The sequence below is a fragment of the Eumetopias jubatus genome, unplaced genomic scaffold, assembly GCF_037043125.1.
Source record: "Eumetopias jubatus isolate StellerSeaLion01/CBP00866 unplaced genomic scaffold, mEumJub1_p1.0 scaffold_10, whole genome shotgun sequence".
Classification (NCBI taxonomy): Eukaryota; Metazoa; Chordata; class Mammalia; order Carnivora; family Otariidae; genus Eumetopias; species Eumetopias jubatus.
The window spans coordinates 30,431,246-30,458,954 of NW_028274816.1; the positions used below are offsets into that span (position 1 = coordinate 30,431,246).

General features: G+C 45.7%; 1 protein-coding gene and 1 non-coding gene across 2 annotated transcripts in view; one reads left to right on the top strand and one right to left on the bottom strand.

Moving 5' to 3' along the window:
- VAT1L (vesicle amine transport 1 like) overlaps positions 1–27,709 on the top strand; it is a 140,444-nt gene that overhangs the window by 19,396 nt on the left and 93,339 nt on the right. The window contains exons 2-3 of the mRNA XM_028091719.2: positions 3,186–3,315; positions 7,256–7,471. Coding sequence (XP_027947520.1) covers positions 3,186–3,315; positions 7,256–7,471 — 346 coding nt within the window. The remainder of the gene's footprint in view (positions 1–3,185; positions 3,316–7,255; positions 7,472–27,709) is intronic.
- LOC114204345 (small nucleolar RNA SNORA15) lies at positions 6,417–6,559 on the bottom strand. The gene has a single exon (XR_003608169.1). It is a non-coding gene; the product is annotated as a small nucleolar RNA SNORA15 (small nucleolar RNA).

A 27,709-nucleotide genomic window follows, 5' to 3' on the forward strand; every position in this document is an offset into this window, starting at 1 on the left:
GAGCCTGATGTAGGACTCGATCCCAGGACCCTGGGATCATGACCTGAGCTGAAGGCAGATGCTCAACCAACTGAGCCACCCAGGCATCTCCCTACCTACTGACTTTTTCACTTCTGCTTCCCTAGAGTGCAGGTCAATAGGTCCCTCTAGCTCAGTTTTATCTTTTGATGTCCTTTCTGACAATAAGTTGTTTTCTTGCTGCAAGTTTCCTAATTCAGAGTTTTTGAGAGAATGCTCAGTTCTTAGATCAGCTTATTTATTTCATATGAAGCAAGGGATTCCTGCTTAGGTTAGGAATGGCCACTCCTCCAACAATGGGCCCACCACTGGTGCAATCAACTGTCAAAGAGATAAGTTATAAACACGGCCCCCTGGACATGTTGCTTCAGCCAGTGGGTGAAGTTCCCATAAAGAGGCATCGTATGTAAAGGGTTCAAGTTCTAGACTTTGCTTGCATTCAAATCCTGACTTTGACAGTTTCTAAAGATGAGATTTTCAGCAAGTTACTTACTCTTGCTCAGTCTCAGTTTTCTCATCTGGAAAATGGGTGTGATAGTTCATACCCCACAGGAGTACTGTTGAGTCTTAAACAATGAAGTAAAGCACTTAGCACAGCTCCTGCCAGAAATTGAACCCTCAGTAAATGCTAGCTGTATCCATCTCAGGAGCAGGTGCGTGGACAGGCCCTTGAACTAGGTCTGGTACAACATGTGAAGGTACTCCATTAACAACTGTTCACCACCTCTCTGTGTGGAGATGAACACTGACTCATCCCCCATCCCCTGGAATATACCCACTTCACGTTTCTTTCCTGAAGATGGGTGGCGTTCTCCAAGACCCCAGTAGAATTGCCGCTTGCCTCACTGTGGAAATGGATGGGATGCTACGGGCTTTTATAAAGTCAGTCTTACTAAGCCTTTCTTGATGGATTTGAGTAGCTGGCTCTCGGTTTACAATCAGCATGCCCACTTCATGCTGGATGGGGGTCCAAGGCAGCCTGATTGAACAGCATAACAAGCGTCTAGGACAAAACCTTCTCCAGGGGTTAGCATGTTTACAGAACTGTCAAGTAATTTCTTCTGGCATTTCTCCATCAGGGTCTTGGGAAATCATAGGTTTTCACGCAAAGGAAAACACAGTGAGCTAAAATATCCATGAAATGAGAGATGGAGTGCTTGATTTGGGACATGGAAATTCCTTTTATTGTTATGTGGTGATGCTTTATTTATTTGGTTGTATTGGAAAATGGGCTGTTTCACACAAGCAAAGCTTGTGGGTAGCCAAGTTTTCCCATCGCAGCTCTGAAACTGTTTTTAACTCTTGTTTAATGGGAGTCTTCCTACAATGTATCACGTACTTCTGCTTTCTTAAGAGAAGATGCACATTTAAGTGCTAGCGTTTATTGGATACTTACTATGTAGCTGGCATCCTGCTTAGGTGTTTACCTGTCATTCATTTTCCTGACACCCCTGTGAGACAAGTACTACCAACCAGGAAATGGAGGCTCACAGAGGCTAAGGAACTGGTCCAAGGTGACGCGGGTGAAGGTGGTGGAATTGGGATTGGTGCCCAGGCCTCTCCAAGCTCTTAAGAAACTGGCCGTGCTATCGGAGGACAATTTGGTTGATCAGTGACCCTATGAACTGTTCACCATCAAAACGTAGGATCTCTGGAAGTCTACGAGCACATTTCAGAAATGTGTCCATTCCTCTGAGCATACCGTGGCCACTTTTTGAAAGGAGTTAGTGCTCACACTGGCAGCACCTCTGTTAGAATACTCATGAATATATTCCTTCATTCAGCAGATGTTGCCTGAGTACCTACTCTGTTGCTGTGGGCCTGATGCATGCCAGGCACTCTGGAAGCAAAGAAATAAGAGGCATGAAGCTGCCTTCAAGGAGGACACGCATTAGAGATAGTTCAGCTGGGGCAACTGTGAAACTTGCCTGATGTGTGACCAGGAAAACCTTGAGAAGGTGGCCACCCATGAACCCACCTTTCAAGGAGGGCATCCTCCTCATTGTTACCCATTCTCTATGGGGGACACTGATGACCAGGAGATCTAAGCAGAATTTGATGTTTCCTGGGCTCCAAAGAGGCCGAGGAAGGAATGGGCAAGTTGTGTTTTAAAAGTAGCTTGAGTCATCTTGCTTGGAAAAGAAGCTGTGGCCATACACTAATGGACCTTGGGCCAGACCAAGGAGTTTGGTTCCTATAACCTGAGTCTTTCTTAGAATGGCAGCTTATGAAAACAGGAAGTACATTAGAGCATCCTGCGAAAAAAATACGTGTTCAGTGGGATGTGTTTTCTCATTTGATTAGTAAATGAGTGTTCAAAGTGGTTTCTAAGACTAGCTCTTAAAAAGAAAACAACATTTTGGAGCATTGATGTTATCATTAAAATCAAGTATATAGTTTTCCAAGGTGATGGCTTAATACATTTTAATAACTTTCCTATTTCAAAATTAATATGTTAATAGAAAAAACCTAGTCCCTTTTCTCATCCAGAGAGAACTAGGATTTTTGAAACAAACCCTCCAGTATTAATCCATTGGTTCATCTGTTTGATCTCACTTCTAGTGAAGTCCCCCGGCTGGATGTAATGTAGTCCCTTGATGGCTCATATTCGCTCATATTCACTGTGTATGGCACAGTGCTGGGAGGAATCTGTGTGCTGACTGATCAGTGACAGTTGTTTTGAGACCTTTTAAATTTGCCTTTTCTCCCTCTCTCTTTCTCATAGATTGGCTGATGGCCATTGCGTCTGGCTGCTTTCCATGAGTCTTCTTATAACTTCTTCCTAGTATATTCTTTACCCTTCAGGAAGTGCTAGCATGGCTAATGACCAGGCCAGCCAATATGTGTTGTTAGAGTAGGAGTAAGCAGGCTCTGAGGGAGGACAAAGGGGCTGTCTTTTAAATCAGAGGGTAACATCTGCAGTGGCAATTCTAACTGCCAGGAAAGCATTCCTTGTCTGTAGAGATAATTGTTTTTGCTTTATTAGTGACATCCAGTCAAGTGACTGCTCTTAGGCCTATTTTGCATGAAAGAGAAAAAAAAAAAAGACAAGAGAGGAATGGGGGAAGGGAGAGAGGGCCAAGAAGAGGGTAGAAGAAAAGTCAAGCCAAGTGTATTCTCTTGGATTCCATTTTGAATGTCTCTCTTTTCACATTTGCCATTCACAGTGGTTTAAACTTCATTGACTTGATGGTGCGACAGGGGAACATCGACAACCCTCCCAAGACTCCCCTGGTGCCAGGATTTGAGTGTTCTGGGATTGTTGAAGCTCTGGGGGACAGCGTGAAAGGATACGAGGTAATGTGTTGACTAATGATGGAAAAAAGTAATATCTATTTGGAATCTGTTGAGATATAAAAGATAATGAAAGAAATGTTTGAATCTATGGTGTGTGTTATTATTGTCATCTTACTGGTAGGTTTTATTAACACGTTTATAAATGATAGGATTTTCCACATGCCTCATGCCTTTCTCGTGTACCATCTTGGTTGCTCCTGGGAATAGCCTGGTGAAGTGGCCAGAGAAAAATTTGTCTTCCCTTTTGTTCATGTAATACAGCTGTTAACAAGAATGTCTGGCCTTGGATTAACTAGGTGTGCGTACCCCCTCACCCTCCCCATGGCTCCCATTTTCCCACCACCTGAGGCTCAAAAACCAACTACAAAACATAGAGGTTGGGGAGAAATATCCTCTGTATTTCATAATTTGGTTCCTTTATGCATTTAAGTAATCATTTATAAATGATTCTTTCAGACACTGGGAAAGTGACATTTTTGAATGATGATTTTTAAAGGCACAGGGTAGAGGTACCTGGCAATGAAACAGAATTGGCCATGGGTTGATTGCTTTGGGAAGAGGGCAATGGATAAAAAGGGTTATTATATTTTTCTGACTATTTTGTACGTGTTGAAATTCTCCATAATAAAAAATTTTTAATCGATGAAAAGATATATGACCCTTCCTACCACTGTAACGCAAATCAAATAGAATCTAGTCTCTAAAAACTGAAAAACTGTGGGCAAATCAATCGCACAAAATTGCAGCAATTTGGAGTGAGAAAAACCAGTGCCAATCAGGTACAAGAGCTCTTCCTCATAACTTAAGTGGTTCCCCAGGGAGAAATGAACAGAGCTAACATTTGAGAATCCACCATAACCAGAAACATGGGCAAGTCATCCTTCTTCAGCCTTACTACAACGCTGCTAGGTAAAGATTGTTATTTTCCCTTTGAAGATGAAGTTCAGAAGAGTACAGTTGTTTCTGGGGAGGCCAGAAAGGTAGATGAACATGGATTCAAGTCACCAGATCTTCACCCCTGCTCCCAACCTGTAAATGCTGCAGAGCTAAATGCAGAAAGGAAAATCCTATAAATGCAATGCCAAAATGACCTTGGCATTGAATTGGAGCCTGCTGCTCAGGCTCAGTGCATTTGAGCCTCAATACACTCTGAAAATATCAATATGTTCCAAATTCCCTGGGATGAATGTCTGAAAATCTCATCCCACACATCAGTCTTTTTGTCACTGGTTTCCAGATAATACAGCTGTAAAGTGTTAAGAAAGAAGTAAATGCACTTCTCCCTTTCTTTCATATGACTTTGCATTTCTGTTCCCAGGTAAGCAATATAAGCAGAGGCAGCACCATCTCTCCCTGAAAGTGCTGCATATGAGAAATAGTATCTCTTCTTCACTCTCCTACCTGGTCCTAAAGGAAAAGATCATACTCCTATCACTGGTAATCCTGAGCCTTGCATAAGTAATCCATTATTTTAGAATATAACAGTAGATAGGGATGTCGTTGGCCCTGGTTCAGAAGGAGGACATACAATGCTTGATTATTTTTTTCCCCTTATATGTGATCTCTCTTTTGCTGCTTAGGCCTGGTTTACTTATTGTCAATCCTACCCTTCACCTCCACTCCCCTCCAGTGACTTTCAGCTGCACAAACAAATGAAAGAAGCCACATACAGGTTTCCAGTCTGGGTGTGACTTGGGGGAAAACCAATACTAATAGTCCCCCTAAAATTTTGACTTAAGATTTTCAACCATGTCGCAGATGGAATATCACGGGGCAGCACACTGAATAGCTCTCCTGGTTTGATGCATTGCAAGGGAAGCTTGAAAAATTGTCTCCAGAGGCACAGCAGTATAGGAATAATTGGGGCTCAGTCACCCAGGACTAATTTTTTTTTATTAACAAAATCAAATAATGAGGTGGACTGGATATTAAAAAAAAAAAAAAAAGCTGCCTACCTCTGGACTCAGGCTAGGGCTGATGTGATGGCTAAGCCACTCACGCCATTTTTATAAGGAAGTGATGGCGCAAAGTTGAAGGAGAGCCCTGGAGCGGTCAGCCCTGCTGGGCTGGCTGGGACTGTCACTGTTGAGGTGGTTGAACTACTCTTCACTGCCCTCTGTGTTGACACTTGAAGCCATCAGCTACTCCACGGTGCTATGTATCTTTGGGTTTTCACGATTCTGTGCAAAAGAGGATGCCGGTGTTAGACCTTGGTTATCCTCTGGTCCAAGCGGTTGCATTTAAGATGATAATTCCCAACATTCATCAGTTGGTCTTCAGCCCTTCCAGGGATTAGGACGCTCACTGCTGATGGGACAGCCTCTCCTTTCCATCGGTTCCTTCATTAGACAGCTGTTCCTTCGGCTTTGTGAGATACAGTGGGTCTGTGTTTAGCATGTGATCATTGAGCTGTGAGTTCCATGAGACCAGAAACCAGTCTGTTCTTTTTAAGAGTTAACACTGATTGTTCTTTCTTCACCTTACATGCATCACACCAAGTATGCTGCGTGCATATTGTGTTACTTCATTTCCGTAAGGACCGTTCCCTAATATACTCATTTTACAGCAGACAAAACGTAAACAGTTACACTAATATTCTCAGAGGCGGTCGGTCCCCCTGGTGTACACCCTTTGAGAACTCTGTCTCTCTGTCTTCTTTGTAGCGCTTACCCCAGGTGTGATGAATTAATCATTTGTATCTGGAGTCAGCCTTGTGAGACTCAAATCCTGGCTCAGCTATTCCCTAGCTACATGACCTTGGGCACGTGCTTTCATCTCTCTTGGCCTCAATTTCAATGTCTGTAAAATCTATAGCCATTCATCTGTAATGTGAGCTCTTATGGACCCATCTCATAGGAGGCTTTTGTTGTTGTTTGTTGAGTAAGCTACAGAGAAAATAAAACAGGAGACTCAGTTATAAATATATAAAAGTAAAGCACACACATATGAAAGCCATTCATTTATTAAAAATTCACTCTGACCACAGCAATTTGAATATTGTGTTTGAAAGTCATAGTCCAAGCAACTAACATCAAACAGCAGAGTGGTTCAACTTCACCAGCACTTGGCAGCTCATACAAGCTATTACTATCAGTTCACTCATTTGTGTTTCCCTTTACTAATGATGTACTATGATAAAACTTGGCACTCTATCATAACCACTTAAAAGGTAAGAATGCTTTTTCTTTTCATGATGTCTGGCTATGTAAACAACTGATAAAAAGAACACAGTATTCAGCCATGCCTTCATAGGGGTTTTGTAAAGATTAGGTGACGTCCTTAGGACAATGCCTACCGTATAATACGTGTCCAAAAAAGGACTAGTTGTTCATCACAGCCCATGGCACTCTCCTGTTTTGCTCTAGGTCTGGTTGTTCTCGTTCAGTCTCCTGCACTTAGATTTACACAGCTCTTCGGATGCACCACATCTCACGACTACTGTGATCAGTAATCCAGTGCTAACCTTTGATGCAAATGCCCCAATAAATTAGCCTGTCAGGGAATCCCTATGGAGTGGCAGAAAACAAGTGAGAGTAGAGTTTACTCGCAGCTCTGCCTGTTTAAATTTCCTTATGGCTTAGTTCTCAACTCCCAAACAGAGAGGAGATGAGAGGTTGAATCGGTAAAATGATCTTCTGACACTAACATGCCATGGTGTGTGATGTGACGATATTGTACATTTATGCTTGGGAAGAGGGGTAGAGAACCTGGCTTTCACAGCCCCCAGCAAGTTTTCATAGATGGGCTTCAGCGCATCCATGAGTGCCTTGGAATTGGCAGGCATGTGAGAGTGAGCATATTTGAAGGTTTGGTTGCTTTTTTTTTTTTTTTTTCTTCTGGGAAGAAATCTATAATTTCCCCCAGGTTCTCAAAAGGATTTGAGAAATCTTTCAAAAAAGAGTAAGAAGCTTCCATTAACCCTGTGCCTCCCCATTCCCAGATCGGGGACCGTGTCATGGCATTTGTCAATTACAATGCCTGGGCAGAGGTGGTCTGCACACCGGTGGAATTTGTCTACAAGATCCCAGACGACATGAGCTTCTCGGAGGCTGCTGCATTCCCCGTGAACTTCGTCACAGCCTATATGATGCTCTTTGAAGTTGCCAACCTCCGAGAAGGAATGTCTGTGCTCGTGCACTCTGCTGGCGGCGGCGTGGTAAGTTGGTTGGTTGTGCGTCCTCTTCCTTAAAATCATAATGGTGAAAGTGGACGGATCCCCAGTTGACAGTGAGATTCCCATGTGAGCTATGTCCATTAGTAGCGATGATCTCTGCGGTTCTGGATGAAGCTCACGTGCGTGGCAGAGCTCAGACAGATGACTGTGTTGGGGGTAGGAAGAGCCTCTGGAGTCTGAGAGGTCTCCAAATAGCATGTTAGGACTCAGTGGGTCTCAGAGATGGTTTCAGTCTTGGTATCACATTGGACCGTTGCGTCAATCACTGTGCGATGCCTCATTAGTCATGTACTACTAATATTATCTGAAACACCAAAATGGTGGATGACTTACTTCTTCGATAAATTGCCATGGATTCTAGGTTGTTCCCATATTCATGACATCCTTATTCGTTTGTGTTCTGATATATTTTCTTGAGTGGGAGAGGTGAATGGAGATTGTATTAGCACACGGGTAATTAGGCATAAACCTAAGAATATCTGTGAGAATCACTGGACATGCTAATATCACCTGTCAGGTGTGTCTTTGATAAGGGGAGAAATAATGGAAATACAAAATTGCTGCCTTGCAGTTCAGGGATGGCAGAAATTTCTTCTATGGTTTGGATACGTCTCAGTGCCAGTCAGTCAGTCCCTACTGCATACCCGCCACACAGCAAGGAATGTGTTTCCATCACGATCTATGGGGGTCCAAGTAGAACTTGAGTCTTTCTGAGCGTGAGAGGTATGACTCATTCATTCAACAAGTATTTACTGAACACATACTATGTTCTGGATTCTATGGGTTAGAGATTAAAAAGAGAAGTTCATAATACAGCCTTTAGTAGGACTTGCTCTCAGTACTGGGGTTCTGTGGTTTGATGAGCTCAGAAATGAACTCATATGTTTGGGTCTATCTCAAAGATGTTTTCACTGGAAGCTCAGCCAACATTAATTTTTTTCTTATCTTGGCTTTCTATGGCCATCAAAACCCTACCTGGTGTGAAGTGCGTTTCTTTATGAGGAATACCTTCCATTGCATTAGCAAATGTGCTGATGTCTTCTGACCATGAGTAAAGATACAATAAAAGCTAAATATCCTTAGAAAAGAAATAGATTTCAGTGCCAGGGAATCTACTAGTAGCAAGCAAGCCATTTAGAATGTTGGCATTTATGGTCTCTGTGTGCTCAGCATACGAAGTGCAGGAAGTGACTTGTTTTCGTATTGTCAACATAAGCTCCAGTCTCTACAGTGGTGCCGAACCCAGTTCTGCTGGGGATCAACGTTTAAACATTGGCACTGATGAGGTTTCCTTTCGTGTGTGTGTGTGTGTGTGTGTGTGTGTGTGTGTGTGTGTGTGTGTGTGTGTGTGTGTGTTTCATTTTTAGTTTGTGCCTGGAACAAAGAGGAATGTATCAGGGGCATGTGTCTCACAAAAGGGAAAAAAATCTTGGGAGATAAAAAAAAGTTTTTAGCATGCCTTATTCTGGGCTTCTAGACACTAAAACAATGAGATCCAAAATGTGAAACAGATGAAGGCAAACAGGGAAGGGACAATGAGGTTGGAAGAGAAGTGGGTGCCCATAAATGCAGACTCATGTCCTAAAGCTTTGCTGCAGATTCTTCCTAATGGTGAACGCAAAGAAGGAAAAACAACCAGCCACAGGAGGTGGTGTTCGTTTGAGCGAAACAAAACAGTTAGTGGCGGAAACCATAGCTAGTCCTGGGTTCAGAGACTGGAAGTATTTCTCTGTTGTTTCTCATAGGAAATGTAGGCCAACATGCAATAAACCATCCTCCACAAAACTGTTATAATAAATGCAACTATTTCCGTGATGCTTTTTCTTATGGTGTGCCTGAATGTCATCTAATAGCACCAAAGTAAAGCAACACTTAGTGAAAGCAGATATCCTGGGGCCAAAAGGATGTGGTCTGGTTTAACCTATGGGGAGTTTAAAGATGTCATTGGACGGCCCAACTCTCAGGTGGGTCTCCTTGAATGGTGTTTCTCCCAACCAAGATTTGATTGGTGGTGTGCAACACTGAGTTCAAGGTGGCCGTTAGAGGAAAGATTTTTAGCCACGTGCACATTCATGTAGGTGAATACTCAACCAAGCTGGGTGGAGCTAATGCTATTTTACAAAAATCAAGGAGTCCTAGGGAGAGCCCAGACCATTCCATTGCCCCACAGTGGAAAGAGCAGTGAGACACCCCTAGCCAGAGCTAGATTGTTCCCAAGGAAAGAAGCAGACGCTGCTCTTATGGTGCGGGGGACTCCCTAGGGAGTGCTTTTTAGGCACTATCTGAGGTACCCTGAGGAGGAATGAAGGTGCTTCCCACCCGCCACTGTTGAACAAATCTGCTAAGTGCGGCCTCTGGCTGGTGATTGCTGTGGTAGCAGGATTATGACCTCCCGCTGACATCCGGGTCCTCATCCCTGGCACCTGTGAGTAGTTTACCTTGCCTGGCAAAAGAATTTTGTGATGTGATTAAGGTAAAGACCTTCAGATGGATAGATTAGACTGGATGATCCAGCGGTGCCCAATGTCATCACAAGGGTTCTTTACAGATGGAAAAGGAGGGTAGAAGAGTCAGAAAGAGATTTAAAGATGTTGTACTACTGGCTTTGCTGATGGAGGAAGAGACCACAAGCCAAGGCATGTGGGTGGTGTCTAGATGCTGGAAAAGAAGGGAAATGGGCTCTCCCCCTGGAGCTTCCAGAAGGGACAAAACCCCACTAACACTTTGGTTTTAGCCTAGGGAAATCTATTTTGGACTTGAGATCTCCAGAAAAAAAATATAATACAACTGGGTTGGGTTTGTTTTGTTTTGTTCTGTTTTTGGAGCCACTATTTGTGGTAATTTGTGGTTAGCTCTCATTGCAGCAACAATGGGAAATGAATACAGCCAGATTCTCTGGGCTGCCTCCCTTCTCACTGCGGAGGGCCCACAGGGGCCTGAAAAAATTATAAGTAGCAAGCAGCAGAACTAGGGTTCACACCCAAATCTGGCTAATTCCAAAACCTATTCTCTCCATTCAACAACCTGGAATGTTGGGAGAACCCAAATCAATCATTCCTTCATTTATTCATTTGTTTAACAAATATTTGTTCAACCTCTACCCAGTGTTAACTGTAGAGCCAAGAGTTGTGGTCCAGGTACATGTTTTCTCGCTTGATGTTGATGAGATGACAGAGATTAAACTTAATTAGGATGGGGGCATCTGGGTGGCTCAGTTGGTTAAGCCTCCAACTCTTGATTTTGGCTTGGGTCATGATCTCAGGGTCATGAGATCGAATCCCACATTGGGCTCTGCACTGGGTGTAGATCCTGCTTAAGACTGTCTCCCTCGGGGCGCCTGGGTGGCTCAGTCGTTAAGCGTCTGCCTTCGGCTCAGGTCATGATCCCAGGGTCCTGGGATCGAGCCCCACATCCGGCTCCCTGCTCAGTGGGAAGCCTGCTTCTCCCTCTCCCACTCCCCCTGCTTGTGTTCCCTCTCTCGCTGTGTCTCTCTCTGTCAAATAAATAAATAAAATCTTTAAAAAAAAAAAAAGATTGTCTCCCTCTCCCTCTCCCTCTGCCCATCCCCTCCACCTTCTCCCCCTCTCTAAAAAAACAAAAAAACCTAATTAGGATAAAGTTTCCTAACTCGAGTTAATATAAATTTGCAGTTCTAATGGCACCAAGACTTCTGTCTGATTTTTGTCAAAGGCTGGGGAATTTGAAGACAGAATGTGAGGAATGCCAGCCTAAGCTATAATTCTGAAGGACACTAATACAGCACAGCAGTCCCTTCTTATCCAAGGGGAATACATTCCAAGACCCCCCCAGCAAAACTGCAGATGTACCAAACCCTATGTAGATCGTGTTTTTTCCTATCTGTACATACCTATGATAAAGTTTAATTTATAAATTTGGCATAGTAAGAGATGAACAACGGTGATAAATAGAATAACTGCAACAGTATATTGTTTTGTTTTTTTTTTTTAAAGATTTTATTTATTTATTTGAGAGAGAGAGAATGAGAGATAGAGAGCACGAGAGGGAAGGGGGTCAGAGGGAGAAGCAGACTCCCTTCCGAGCAGGGAGCCCGATGCGGGACTCGATCCCGGGACTCCAGGATCATGACCTGAGCCGAAGGCAGACGCCTAACCAACTGAGCCACCCAGGCGCCCTGCAACAGTATATTGTCATACAAGTTATATGAATGTGGTCTCTCTCTCAGAATACCTCATTGTATCGTGCTCACCCTTTTTGTGAGGGTGTGAGATGATATAACGCCTAAATGATGCCCTGAAATGAGGTAAATGACAGAGACTTGGGATGTAGCGTTAGGCTACTACGGACTTTCTGACCTATGGTCAGAAGGAGGATCGTCTGCTTCTGGACCTGGACCCAGGTTGACCATGAGTAGCTGAAATCGTGAAAAAAAAAACAAAAAAACAAAAAAACAAAAAAACCCACCTCGGATGAAGGGGGAGGGGCACCGCATAGGAAAATAATTCGATCCGGAGCCGGTTACTTTCTCAGTGGACTTGCCCAAGTGTCTACACTGCTCTGTCACATCTTGGTTTTGTTGTTTTTTTTTTTTTTCCCTCTGTCCCATCTTTGAAGACACTTTCCCCCTGACAATAGCAGACCCAGATGGCCTGAGAGGGTGATGCCCTGATCGTATCTTTAGAACCTGGTCGAAAATGGGCTTACAATCTCTTATCTTACAAGATAAGCAACCGAGTGGGGCTCCTGTCAGGAACTGACGATGAGGATTTTGCTGCCTGTCCCATTTAACAAGCGGCTACAGCTTGGAGCATCTCGGTTGGGATGTGCTCAGTTCCTGCACAGCAGCATTACTGTGTCTGACGTTTGATGCTTTCCAGTTTTTGGTGTCCTTTAACCTTTTCATCATGTCATCTGAACAGAGAGGAGCAGCCTGCGATGGGCCACAGATCTTGGAAAGGAAAGCAGAGCTTAACTTTCAGACAGACCTAAATGGCTACTACTCAATTTTTAAGTTCTATTCATTATGGGTGGGGCATTTCCCCGTGCCATTCAAATCACCGAAAGGGAGCAGCCACAGATGGGAGAGCCAGGATCTTTGGAGGCGGCGTCCCGAGGCTCCCCCACCTCATGTGGTCCTCTCTGAATGGCCAACTGACCATACATCATGTTAACATTAAACTGACAGAGCCTGGGGAGAGTAGGGGTCCTCAGTGTGCTGGAGGATTTGGACATATCGGATAGTCATTCTGTTTTAGCAGAAAGGGCACAACCATCTGCAGAATCATTACGTGAGAATATTTCATGGAAAACAAAATCATCATTGATCACGAAAGGCACCAGCACCTGCCCAGCCAGCCTAGCCAGCAACCTGGAGTTGTGGGGAACCCTTCTCCCGCATGCAATAAGTTTCCCTGTCTTATGATTCATTCCTTCGTTCATTTGCTCATTCAGCACAGAGGTACAGGGGCCCACCCAGATTAGGCACTAGGCATTCAACGGAGAAAAAAACCAGATTTTCTCCTTTCAGCAAGAAGCCCTATAAATCAAAGGTGGGCAGAGAACTCACATAATCACACGAATAACTTTGCCAAGTCCCTTGAAAGGGAGGTACAAGCCCATATGGTGCTTATAATAGGGGAAATGACCTGGGATAGAGGCGGGGAGGGGGGTAGAGCCGGGGAGGAGGCTTCCCCAAGGAAGTGGCATTGCATGTGATCTCAGGATGACAAGCAGGCACACCGGACTAGAGTGGACATGGAGGGTAGGGCGTTCATGAGAAATAGAGGCAGGGGAAGGTATGAAGAATTGTAGACAATAGGACATTTCTTATATGCACCCTCCTCTCCCTGCCCCACCTCCTGCTGGTTTTCTCATGGCCCCCGCCTCTCTCACCCCCTGTGCTGCAGCGGGCATATGATTGCCTTTCCGTGCAGTCTCCCCCTTAGGTCAGCTCTGTGCTTGCAGCCAGCACACCAGTCTGCTCTTGTCATTCCTTGCTTATAATGCACGGAGACTCCCACTGTTGGTAGGATCAAGTTCAGTCTCCTGAGCCTCTTGGCACAAATGGCCCTCGTCTTCTGGACCTTGTCTTTCTCTCTGGCCACCTCCCCCCATCCCTCTTCTTTCAGTAACACAGAAGGACTCGCAGCCCCCACAGGTGTGTGGCTGAGCTGGCTGCCCAGCCACCAACAGCATTTTCCAGCCACCTTCCCCCGCCCCTGCCCCTGTGTCCTGCTGGGGCACACACCTGAGCTCAAGCCAATGGGACGTGGCAGAAGCCATGTGATGCATGTCACTTGCAGGACTGCGTCTTCCTGGGAGACCCTCCATGCTCTCTGTCTTCCCCTTTCCTGGCAGATGGCGAGGATGACCTGGGAGCATACGTTAAAGATGGCAGACCCTCCACCTGCTCAGGACCTGCTCAGGACCTGCTCAGGACCTGTCTTTTCAGGCCCTGTCCTGTCCCTGCCCCACTGCCATGTAGACTTTTGTGAGCAGGGGGAGAAAAGAAACTCCTGTTGTCTTGATTCCTGAGATTCCAGGGATCACCTGTTATAGCAGCTAGCATCACATTTCCATTACTCCATACACAGGGCATCTGGCTCTCCTGCATCCCTGGGCGGCACCCCCCCTCCTCCCTCTGTTGTCCCCGGGGTAATGGTGAAGGCATGGACCCTGGAGGTAGACAGTCTAGGACTAAAGCCCTCCTCCTCTAAGGAGAGCCCCGTCATGGAGTTAATCCCAGGGGAAAATAAAAATCATTCCTGGTATCTTGTAAATTTCAATCTCTTAAGCAGTCCTCAGTGATCTTGCTCACGCCATCCAACATTCTGAGTATTCTTTACAGAGTTTTTTTTAATCTGCATTCAGTGTGCGTTACTCATTGAATGAGGCGCCCTTTTCATGGCCCTTGGCTGTCCCACCCATCACCCTCTCCATCATTCCATGGTCCAGCTATGCTCAGCCTGTATCCCTCAGCACCCCAAGTGGCATGACATGCATGAGACCTTAGGGCAGGAAGGAAACAAAGACAGACACCAACTTATGTCGAACAAACGCTAGCCGTGTAGTAGAATCATTGAAAACGTAACTCATCGTAGCCCTTGTAAACGCTCTCCCCCATTGGAGCCCATTGGATAGCACATGGCAGTGAAGAGATGAAGCATGAGCTCTAGAGTCGGGCCCCAGCCCCACGTTCCCAGCCACCCTAAGACTCAAGTTCCTCATCTGTAAAATGGGCTGATATTAGTGCCAGCCTTAGGTGGTACTTGTGAACTTGGGGCAGTGCTTGGCCCGGGACAGACACCCAGTGAAATCTGGCGATTATAATTTTCTAGGTTAATCGGTTCACTATTGTTTCCAAGGCTGCAATGTTCATTAGCAGGAAGGATCAAATTTGAGCACAAATATCCAGGGCCAGGAACCCCCAATCCAGTGCTCTTGGTGCTACCCCACCGCAGCGGCCTCGGAAATGTGTGTGCCTCCCCTCGTTTCTTCTGCCTGCCCCACCTTGTACCCCAGACACGCAGGACTTCACTAGAGCAGGACCTCCTGCTCCCCAGGGAATACAACACTAGGAAACGAAGCCTCTGAAAATTTAAAGAGAACAAAGTGGCTCTGTCATATCCTTCATGAATAATCGAAGTAATGAGGATAAATGGTACGGCAGCTCCAGCAGCCAGGGCTGCAGCTTGAGGACTCTGGAATGGCTAGCTCCTTGTTCTCTGATGACCCCAAGGAGAAGGCCCTCACCTTCCTAAGTGTCAAAGGTACTTCAGTGACTGCCATGGAGCAACGCCCCACCTCCCTGCTTCTGGAAACATCTGAGGCGGCACGTGGTGCTTGGATTCCTCATGTCAGCAATATGCTTTAGGTTAAGAAAAAATATATGTAGGAACACTTCTTCCACGCTATGTCTGTGTCTGCAAAAGCCTCATTTGATCTTTATTCTAGTTGCTTTTAACTCCTTTATAGTAAATCATGACTGGGTCAAAGAAACCATCTTTATCATAAATATTATAAAGGTTAAATTTGGCTTCAGAGATGGAATTCATTCATTCAATCACAGTTGAATAAATGTATCAGCTCACAGGGGGATAAGGGCTAAAGAGATGGAGCCAGTCATTTCCATCCACTGCCTATGAGGCAGATACTATCACATGCCCATTGTAAGAAAGAAATGGAGACACAGAGAGGTTAAGGAACTTGCTCCGGGTCACACTGCTATGAAGAAGAACTGGCATGCGGACTCAGGACCCTTTGAATACAGAGCCCATGTTTGCAAGTATGAGGTGGTGTGGACAGGTTGGCAATGCTGAGAGAAGCCCTGAGCTGAAATGGGAATCCACTGCATTTTGTTGGTGGGCTTTTCCCCCAGGAGCTGAGGATGACCTCGGGTTGCTCAGGAACTGAAGGATCCTCGGGAGGAGAGGAGGATCTTCTGCTGACATGGCCAACTAATCAAGGAGTCAGGAAGTTTGAGCACTCCCGGAGCTGCCCTTGACGTTAACTATCCAGTTGAAAGTAAGCCCCGACGGCCACGTTGGTGAAGGCAGGGATGGTGTGACCTCTTCATCCCTATATCCTGAGCACTGCGCCAGGACCCGGCACAGTGGTGTCAGTTGAAAGATATTTGCAGAGGGAATGAAGAAAAAGGGAAAGAGGAAAAGAAGGGGGCCAAAATGGCAGCAATGAAGTTATGGAAGATAAAGGCCCAGATCCCAGAGTCAGAGCTGGTTTTCATCATAGCTTCTCTGGTTTCCAGGTGAGAGACCTTGAACAAGTACTTTAACTTCCTGGGACCTTGTTTCTTCATCTGTTAAAAAATGGGTATAATTTTTTTAAAGAGCATTATGTAATGGGCTTTGTACGCTGTCTGGTGCCCAGAAAACTCAACTGTCAGTGGCTATGATTAGTATTATTATTACCATCAGGTTATTATTGTCATTATCTGATTAGAGAATATTACTCAAGAGTCCTCTGGCATCTATAACCAGAAGCCAGCAGCTAGCAACCAGTACAGTCAGCTGGTGGCTGCTGGTTGAAACCTGGAGCAACAGGAAGGTAGAGCCCATCTTAAGATGCTCCTTAGTGGATCTTCCCGGACAGCCAGCCGGCTGCTCGATGTCCCTGGGGATTAGTGGGCTCGTCACACAAGCCCCCTTTCAAACATCACTTTCCTCAAACACAGAAGACATAATTAGACTTTAAGGAAAATCTAGCTCCATAGTTCCAGCCCTTGGACACATGCCAAGAACGCCAAACACGTGAACTAGTCTTGGCTGAGTTTATAGCGCCCTGGGGACCCACCCGCTTCCTCAGCGACACGCCCCAAAGGCCACAGTTGCTTTTCAGAATATTATTGCCCTTATTAAGCTGGGAAAGAGTGAGAAGCCTAGCAAGCAGCAGCCTCGTCTGTCCTCGCAGACACCACCAGGGTGTCGGCCACAGGTCTGGCACCCTAGTGCCCGGGCTGGCCCCTGCAGCTCACTCCATGTTGCTCAGCACCGTCCACCCCTCACCCCTGTTCAACACGCGCTTGGGCTTCCCAACTGTGCGGCAGGATACCTTTGCTCACACGAGGGGTCCTTCCCGGACCCCGCCCTCATCCTTCCCGGCCTACCATCACCACATTGGTCAGAGCCCCCCACCCCGTCTCTCTCTCATCTCCCTCTGCCTGGGCTCTTTCTCTTCGTCTGTTTCTCTGTATCTCTCTCTCGCTTGCTTCTCTCTTTCCCTCTTTCTAGGTGCCTTTCTGTCTCTCTTCTTCCCTCTCTTTCTCTTTTTTCTCCTTCCTTCCTTCTTCCCACCCCCATCCCGAAGCCTGTAGCCCCGTGAATATGAGGCACCTTTCCCAGAGGCTGCTGAATCCCTGCTGGCAGGACAGGGCTGTGGCTGTGGAACACGGGCCTCAAGCACCTGCTCCTGGGCACCAGAGAGGACTGTGCTTCGGAATGAAACTTAGAGCTAGTGTCTAACGAGGAGGAGGAGACGGGGAGGTAAGCATGGTGGAGGGCGGACAGGTGACAAGAATGGGCAATGACAGGGAATCTGTACACGTGCACGGGGCTGACCAGCGTGTGGCATGAAGGACGGAGAAAGAAGCGACAGTGAGTGAGCGGCACCTAAATGACCACACAACAGTCATGTTGATAATTCTATCCTTACCCTAAAAGCCACGTGGAGTCACAGAGGGTTTTGAGCGGAGATTTAACTCAGGGTTGACATTTTCAGAAGCTCCTATGTTGCCAGAGGGTGAACAGATTGAGGGGGTCAGGGACTGACCAGGGACACAGCCTTAGAGATGGCTGTTTTCCGGAGTGTTCTCTCCAACTTCCCTCATGAGAATACTTCGAGGGAGGGCAGTGTCCAGGACTCTGTGTTTCGTTCCCGTCCTCGTGCCAGCCAAAACATTGGGATAACTTCATGGCATGGCCCTGAGCTGGGTAAATGGGGCCCTGGGCTTTAGGCCCCTGTGGTGGGCTTCGCCAGCAGCATCACGGAGAGAGAAGTGACGTTATTCTGGGATCGGCTTAAAGAAGAGAAGCTCAAATAAAAGACTAAAGGTGTATTTCTCTTTATTTGGGCAAGTTAAACTCCTGGGACCTCAGCTTCTTCCTCCTCATCATGAAGTGTTGATGTGAGTGTTCAGTGAGTTGATTCACTGGTTTCCAAAGTGTGGTCCCTGGACCATCAGCATCATCTGGGACCTTGTTAGAAACGCCAGTTCTTGGGCCTCACCCCAGACCTACTACCGAGTCAGAAACTGGTATGGGACCCACAATCTGTATTTCAGCAAGGCTGTCTGAGAGACTCCAATGCAAGCTCAAGTTTGAGAACCAGTGGTATGGAGCGCTTACTTAGAATAGAAGTTCAGGAGGAAAGAGACATCACTGTCATGGTGTGGCAGTGCTCTGTCACATGTAAGGCACATGAAATACAGGTGTCAGGAATGCATTAGCATTCATTTCAATCCTCTGTATTGGTACAGGCTAGCGTATGTTTATCTTGGCACAGAAGATGCAAGTCTTCGATTCCAGACCCACCTGTATTTGCATCACCACTCCTGCTGTGGTCCCTCAGCCAGAGGGGAGAGAATCCTCAGCAAGATGGCAGCTCCAGGTGAGCAGGCAGTAAATGTGACGGGTCCAAGTCACGCCCTCCCTCAGAGATAACAGTAATGGAATAAAGCTCTTGTACGTGTTTTAGCATCTGCTCGTAAAAGCAGATGCAGACCAAGGAGTCAGCGCAGGACCCGGCACATAATACCCACTTAGCTATTTTTAATTGTTCTGTTGGGAATGATGTTTTAACTGCCAAATTCTAGTTTCTCAAGTTTTATGAATTTTATGTATTTTATATATATATATATATATATATATATATATATATGTATATATGTAAAACTAGGCATGGAAATATATTTTTTCTTGACTTTTTTTTTACAAGCCTGCTGTCAAGTGCCTTGCACCCATTATTTTGTTGCTGCTCACAGCAACCCTATGAGGTATATACTATTATCATCAACACACTTTGAGATTTAGGAAACCAAGGCTTGCTGAAGTGAAATCAGTTATCTGAAGCTACGTGGTTGGCAGAGATGGAGGTAGAATTCACACTCGGATGGGTCTTTCTCCAAGTGTGTGTTTTAAACCACTACAGTAAGGCCAGGAAACGAGGAAAGTGACAGCAGGTACAGGTTTACCCATCTGCTCGAGGCTTCTGCCTACTTGCCTATTTTGGGAGCATCGAAGCTACCAGGCTACCAGCTGTCTTTCCTGATGGCCTATAGGGTCACGTTGGCCTGAGCAGCCAGGTGGCAGTGGGAGGGCAGGGGAGAAGCATGGGGATGGGGCGAGGTGGTGTGTGTGCACCGAGCCACCCAGCTTGGAGGGGTGGCCACGTTACTCCCTGCTTCCCCAGAGCCCCGACAGAAGGTCAGTCCTAGTAGGGTTGCCAGGTTTAGCAAATATGGATTATATCTGGCAATCCTTACTTCCCAGGGTCCCTCGCGTTCTCCCACAAAAAGTTCTAACCCTTCCAGGGAGTTAATTACACTAGTGGGGCTGAAATCCTGGATTTAGGCGATTAGGAGATACATCCAGTGAGGAATGCATTAAGGAGGGCAAATATTTTAAGCCTCAAGAAAAGGCACTGAAAGGAGCCCTGTTCTCTAGAGCCCATCCCCAGGATGAAAAGTGGCTATGAGTTCAATGCCAAGACCTGGACTCCCCTTCTGGTGCCAAGCAGAGGCCAGGCTTACTCCCTGCTGCTCAGGGTTCTCTTGCAGCCACACAGGCTCACAGCATGGAAAAATGACAGCAACCAAAGCCCGGGGCTAGGAAGGGGGACGATGGAGGCTTCCTCTGCCAGAAAGTACGTGAGGCAGGCGGTAGATCCTATTTAATCACTCGGCAGACCTTTACTGAGCATTTACTATGTGCTAGGCAGCATGCTAGCTGTCTAGAAGGCAGTGGCACATAAGGGAGATAGGCCAGATAACAAATACATTTACATATAGACACATTTTCTACATATGTGTATCTCTACAACTATATATATGCATATTTTATATGTGTATGTGTATATATTATGTATCTATATAACATATACACATAAAGAAAGGATCAAGATGCGATCATTGAGAATAAACAGGAAGAAAGATACAGATTGAATCTTCAAAGACAACCTCACTGAGTGAGTGACATTTAAGCAGAGACAAGGAGGCAATTATGTGAAAAGCGAGAAAGAAAGTTCATTGTGGGCTTCAGGAAGCAGCAAACCCCCCAGGCAGGAATTGCCGCAGGTACTAAGTCTTTGGAAGGGGACTGTTCTCCCTGCCTAATCAGAGTCGTTACTCCCTAGGCTTTGTGGCAGGCACCCAGACACCCACCCACACCGCCTCCAGGCGCAGTCCTGGTTCATGTCAGCACTCATGGAGGTCATTTTCTGGTTTGAACATGGCCCTTGTGTGGGCAGGCTGGTTGCATGTGCGAGTGACTGCCCCTGGAGCATCCCTCAGCACATGAGCCAGGAGGTTGGGGGACAAACTCCTGAGCTTCCTCCCCCTTGGTGGGAGAAAATGAGCATTAGCACCATCCACACGGTCTCTGAAAAGTCCCCATCAGGGATGAGTCCAACTGTTCACCTGGGTAAACCATTCGACAGGCTTCCCTCCCTCCCCTGCCTCTCTACCCCACTTCATCATCTGACTTCTTCATCCCATCTTTGGGAGTCCCAAATAAATTACATGCAAACAGATCTTCATCTTAGGGTCTGCTTTGGGGGAGAACCCAAACCATCTGAACAAATCATTCATGATCAGTCAAAGGTTAAGTCAAGCATCCCTCCCCATCATCCCCCCGCAACCCTCGCTCCCAACCAACCTTCGTATCTCTGGTCATTCCTGTCTGTCCATCTCCCCCTTGGAACCACACACTTTTCAACCTGGCAGCCTTTGCATAGTTCTCTCTATTCCTCTGCCTGGCAAATTCCCATTCATCATTTAAATGTCGCTACCTCTTGGAAGCCTTCCCTACGCTCTCATCTCTGTACCTTCAACATTGTTTTACTGATATTGCTTTCACCAGACTCCATCCACCAATCCATCCATCCGTCCATCCATCCATCCATCCATCCATCCATCCATCCAACAGATACATATTAACTACCTCCAGATGCCAAGCACTAGCATGCCACACCTGTCCATGGGTCTTCCTGTCTCGGTGGATCTTCTTGAGGTCAGAGTGGGTCTTAGGCATCTCTGTGTTTCTAGCACATAACACGGGATCCAGGATGGAGTGGGCGCTTGGCAATTGTTTGATCAAATTAAACTGATGAACTTCACCTGTTCCAGGCAGACAGCATCTGTGTAATGATAATGAGATTTTTAATTATGCAGAGGAGGATACATTCATTAAGTATGTAGAATTAATAAATGAGTATGTTTACATCAAATTGTGAACCACATGGAGGCACAGTTTCATTACTTAATATAGCTTGTAAGTCATTAAACCAGTGACCATGTTTGATTTACTAAAACTAAAATGTATCCTCAAAGCAGAAACAGCCCTTGGCAGGCTCTGCTTTATCACTGTGGATCATAGAGTCTGGAATTCCTGCTTTCCTGTCCAGTCTTCTCTTTAGAACTGTGCTAAGCCTTTTGACCTCGAAACTTCATACTGGTAGGGTTGCCATTTAAAATACATGATGCAACCCTATCCACTGGCAATATCTTTTAAAGAAAGATTCAGAGTTCGTCGAACAGGGACCCAGTCTGTATTGAAACACTGAGCATCCACACTTTGCCCAACAATGTGCTAGACACAAAATATACAGCAGCAGATAAAATAGGCTTAGTCTCTGCCTTTTGAAACTTACAGTCAAAGATCTGTGTACAAAGATGTTCCCTGAAATATGGCTTATAAAAGTGCGGCATTATCATTTCCTATAAGACGGGGGTTGGTTAAAAGGAATTATAATAGATCTACATAATAGAAGATTCCCCAGCCATTCAAAATGATGATGATAAAGAATTTTTTATGACCCACAAAAATGCTTACAATATAAGCTTAGAAAGAAAACAATAATCAGGGTACACAGTGGTATATTCAGTATGATTCCAATTCTGTGGACAGTCAAATATTGATGTCTCCATGTTGCAAAACTACTGGCACAAAACAAGCCAGATTATATAGAGTATTTATCCCTGGGATGTGGCATTGTGGTTTCCTGTATTTTCCAAATTTTATTCTTTATCATGGGCATGAACATGTGTTGCTTTCATAATAGTACTTGTTAAAGAGCTTAGCAGAAATCAGAATAGATCCTTCCACTGCAAAACGTGACATGTCTTCCTCTCATGTATCAGAAGAGCTTACAAAGATGTTCAGAGTTTGTGCTGTGCTTGGGGAAATAATAGCTTCACTCTTGCCAGGAGCTCTTTGGGAATGAGGAAGCTGACAGGAAACTCGGAAACTGGGAATGGTTCACCTTCAGCTCCTTTGCTGACTGCAACCTAGAAAAGCAGTGGGTGTGTGTGTGATGGGGGGAAGGGGGCCAAAAGCCAAACCGTCCCCCCCGCTCTGTCCCCCATGCTTCTGAAATACAAACCTGTGGTCTTCGAATTGGGTTGCTCTCATACTGTACCTGTAGTGCACTAGAAGCTTGGCAATAATGGACCCATGTGCATCCTTACTATAACTGAGGATGCACAGCGTGCCTGCCCACCAGAGCGTGGACTTGAGAGAGCTCGAAAATGCAGATCACGTGATACTACTCGCCATGTGTAAAATGAGAGGGTTAAATGATGTAGCTGCCTAAAGAAAAATACCTATTTATGGGGCCATGCAAGACATTCATCTTATGTGGACATGGAAAGAGAGCCTGATCAGCTACTCAACAGTACTAAAATTGGGTGGCAAAACCAGGAGACCGTAGGATGACGGTGTGGCCTTACCAGAGACCGTGAGATATTGCTACGCTGTGATTATGAGCAGCAGTGGAATTTCTCCCTCCTTTTTTTGGTGCTCTTCTCATCTTTTTGATCTATTCAAGTTCTGTTATACGAAAGTAGGCTGTGAACACAGAAATATCTAGAACTGCCAATGCTCAAGTGGAGGGAGATGGTCCCACCATGCCACATTTCAGAGGATTTCCATCCTACAGGCCATTGTCCACTGGACATAGTTCTGTTTGCCAATGACAAGAATTGGAGGGATTGGACACAGGCTGGAAAACAGGATTCAGGATGTAGGAATGATGTTAGGAATATCAACGGAGTAGTAATATAGGCTGTGAGACCCCCCAAGTATATTGTTTAGTGTGCCATGCCTCCTGGGAGCAAAACCTACAGGGAGGCTTCCCATAGCACAATGTAAATGAGAACTTCAGAACCACAGAACTGCCCCAAAACAGAATGGGCTAGCTGGGGAGGTCATTCATTCTCCACTCTCGTCTCATCAGTTTGCATCCTGGGAGTACATAGTGGGAGCAGAGTCGGGCTTTCTGCACCAGATGGGTGGGTGGAGGGCATGGACCAAAAACATCCTTAGGTCTTGAAGACTCCAAATCTAGGCTTTCAGTGCTCTTCGTGGTCCTCCCTCCTTGTCCCACGGTGTGTGACTGCCTGGTCAGAGACTTTGTTGGAGAAACGGAAGAGGAATCCAAGTCCTCAACCATAATTTAGCTGATGCAGGCAGGATGCCCGGCTCTTTACGGATCACATCTGTCACTCCTCACACCCACCGAGGGGTGGGTACCATTACCACGCACATGTGCGGAAGCTAATGTTCTAAAAGCTCACGTGACTCGCCCAGTTCCAGATGGCTGGTAAGTATAGTCAGGGCTATTCCATAGGCAATCCGTGTCCAGAATCTTCTGCCTGCTGCTAGTTTTCCCAGAACCCTGCACAGTGTGTGGCACGAATTAAGTATGCACAGAGCACAGCGCCCTGACTTACGTGCTGCATAGTACAACAGATGAATGTAAAACTGGTGGGACTGTGAAAAGCAAACCATGAAAGGCACAGGATGCCGCCTTACTGAGATGTGCCAGAGAAGGAAAAAATGTGAAGAGATTCTCTTGCATTCATTCATTCCTACATTTTTATGGACACCTTCTGTGTGCCTGGTGCTAGACAAAGATGGTGGGGTCCCGACAGAGGCCATTAAAGACCTAGTGTTGGGCCTGGTGGTGTCACTGTAAGCAAGAGAGAGGGCTTGATACACAATATCAAGCGTGGAGTAATTTTGTACTTACTGTGTTTACAAAGAAAGTCAGTTAACTTTGAAAGTGTGCTGTTGATTTGAAACAGCAGGACCAAACACTGGGAAGTGAGCTGCTCTTTAGAGAGAGCGGGTCTGAGGACGGAGAGGCAGAAAGCGGCCGGTGGGTGGACAGGGCCAAACATCCCCATGGGAATTCCCGTCTGAAGACCGGCTTCTGTGCACTTCGATTCCTCGCAGGCCCGAAGATTTAACATGCTCTTATCCAGAGGCATCCGATGCCACCCCCTGCCGGAATGGGCTCTGCAATGCTAGGTTCAGAACCTCAGCCAAGGGGTGTGAAGCCACAGAAAGAGTCTTGATGCGTGATCTCCAAGGGCAGGCAGGGGAGAGCAGATCTCCCCTTCCCAAATCTCTGCAGTTGGGGAGCAGACAGTGTAGTCCATGGGCAAAGAGGGCAGTGGGGCATGCAAGCTTATACTTCCTAAGTCCTTGCTTTGTACTCGACCCTGTGCAGAGCTTTCTCTCTATATGTCTACTTAACACTCAGGTCAACCCTGTGAGGTAGGTACCATTATCCCAATGTTAAAGATAAGCTGTCCGTTCAGAATAATTGGGCCACTGTCCCTCAAGTGATGAGTGGTAGATCCAAGGATCAAACTCCCAAGTCCCACAGATGCCTACACCTTTGCTCTCCTCTTCTGGCCACCTTGATTTTCCTTGACTTAATATTAGGGTGGCCGCTCGAATAGGTAGGGTGACCCAATCTGCCTAGGGCACTTCCAATTTATACCTGTTGGATGGGAAAAGGTAATAATAGTATCCCCCTTCACTCTCAAAGAATATCCCAATTTAGATGAGAAATTCTATTATCACTCTACCTAATAAGGTTTTGGTTGAAATAGATGCATTTATCAAAGCCACAGTTCCAAACTGTGGGTACAAATTGTCATTTGGCTGGAAATGTGAATCCGGCATCCCACCATGCAAATGTAATCATCCAGGAAATTTATCCAGATGCACTGTGTGGAAGGTAGCCAGCCTGGAAGTGGTTCTGCCCCACCATGATTTAGAGCCCCGTGAAGGAGACTTTGCCATCTGGTGGGCTGGACTGGCTCCCTGGCTAGGATTCCTGTCACATGGTTGCTGGAATCCAAGTCTCAGGCAATGTGGGAGTCTGAATTAGGGGTTGGCCTATGGCTACCCATGGTTTCCATCAGTTGGAAAGTGGTACTGATGAGAGACACAAGACTTGATATGATCCCCATGAGCGCTGGGTAGTAAGGTCACCATGTGCAGTTGGGCAAGTTGTACACTGCACAAAAACACTCAACCCCTGGGACAAAAGAGGAATGCTGTTTTGTATTCCTTTATTAGATGGTCAGTCAGATGTGGCCACAAGAGGAGACAGAGGAGAGGCTGGGGGAAGTAAAGTTTATTACACTCACAGGTCCTAAAGACATGGAGGCACACAGGACCACATGGGAAAGACACCAGGGTGGTCAGGAGGCAGAAGACAGCAGCGGTGGACGCACTTAAGCAATGGTCTTTTTTTTTTTTATTATTTTTTATTGTTATGTTAATCACCATACATTACATCATTAGTTCTTGATGTAGTGTTCCATGATTCATTGTTTGTGCATAACACCCAGTGCTCCACGCAGAATGTACCCTCTTTAATACCCATCGCCAGACTAACCCATCCCCCCACCCTCCTCCCCTCTAGAACCCTCAGTTTGTTTTTCAGAGTCCATCGTCTCTCATGGTTCGTCTCCCCCTCCGACTTACTCCCCTTCATTCTTCCCCTCCTGCTATCTTCTTCTTTTTCTTTTTTCTTAACATATGTTGCATTATTTGTTTCAGAAGTACAGATCTGTGATTCAACAGTCTTGCACAATTCACAGTGCTCACCGTAGCACATACCCTCCCCAATGTCCATCACCCAGCCACCCCATCCCTCCCACCCCCCACCACTCCAGCAACACTCAGTTTGTTTCCTGAGATTGAAATTCCTCATATCAGTGAGGTCATATGATACATGTCTTTCTCTGATTGACTTATTTCACTCAGCATAACACCCTCTAGTTCCATCCACGTTGTTGCAAATGGCAAGATCTCATTCCTTTTGATGGCTGCATAATATTCCATTGTGTGTATATACCACATCTTCTTTATCCATTCATCTGTCGACGGACAGCTTGGCTCTTTCCACAGTTTGGCTATTGTGGACATTGCTGCTCTAAACATTGGGGTGCATGTACCCCTTCGGATCCCTACATTTGTATCTTTGTGGTAAATACCCAGTAGTGCAATTGCTGGATCGTAGGGTAGCTCTATTTTCAACTGTTTGAGGAACCTCCATACTGTTTTCCAGAGTGGTTGCACCAGCTTGCATTCCCACCAACAGTGTAGGAGGGTTCCCCTTTCTCCGCATCCCCGCCAACATCTGTCGTTTCCTGACTTGTTAATTTTAGCCATTCTGACTGGTGTGAGGTAGTATCTCACTGAGGTTTTGATTTGGATTTCCCTGATGCCGAGCGATGTTGAGCACTTTTTCATGTGTCTGTTGGCCATTTGGATGTCTTCTTTGGAAAAATGTCTGCTCATGTCTTCTGCCCATTTCTTGATTGGATTATTTGTTCTTTGGGTGTTGAGCTTGGTAAGTTCTTTATAGATTTTGGATACTAGCCCTTTATCTGATATGTCATTTGCAAATATTTTCTCCCATTCTGTCGGTTGTCTTTTGGTTTTGTGGACTGTTTCTTTTGCTGTGCAAAAGCTTTTTATCTTGATGAAATCCCAATAGTTCATTTTTGCCCTTGCTTCCCTTGCCTTTGGCGATGTTTCTAGGAAGAAGTTGCTGTGGCTGAGGTCGAAGAGGTTGCTACCTGTGTTCTCCTTTAGGATTTGGATGGACTCCTGTCTCACGTTTAGGTCTTTCAACCATTTGGAGTCTATTTTTGTGTGTGGTGTAAGGAAATGGTCCAGTTTCATTCTTCTGCATGTGGCTGTCCAATTTTCCCAACACCATTTGTTGAAGAGACTGTCTTTTTTCCATTGGACATTCTTTCCTGCTTTGTCGAAGATTAGTTGACCATAGAGTTGAGGGTCCATTTCTGGGCTCTCGATTCTGTTCCATTGATCTATGTGTCTGTTTTTGGGCCAGTACCATACTGTCTTGATGATGACAGCTTTGTAATAGAGCTGGAAGTCCAGAATTGTGATGCCGCCAGCTTTGCTTTTCTTTTTCAGTATTCCTCTGGCTATTCGGGGTCTCTTCTGGTTCCATACAAATTTTAGGATTATTTGTTCCATTTCTTTGAAAAAAGTGGATGGTATTTTGATGGGGAGTGCATTGAATGTGTAGATTGCTCTAGGTAACATTGACATCTTCACAGTGTTTGTTCTTCCAATCCAGGAGCATGGAATGTTTTTCCATTTCTTTGTGTCTTCAGTTTCTTTCATGAGTATTTTATAGTTTTCTGAGTACAGATCCTTTGCCTCTTTGGTTAAATTT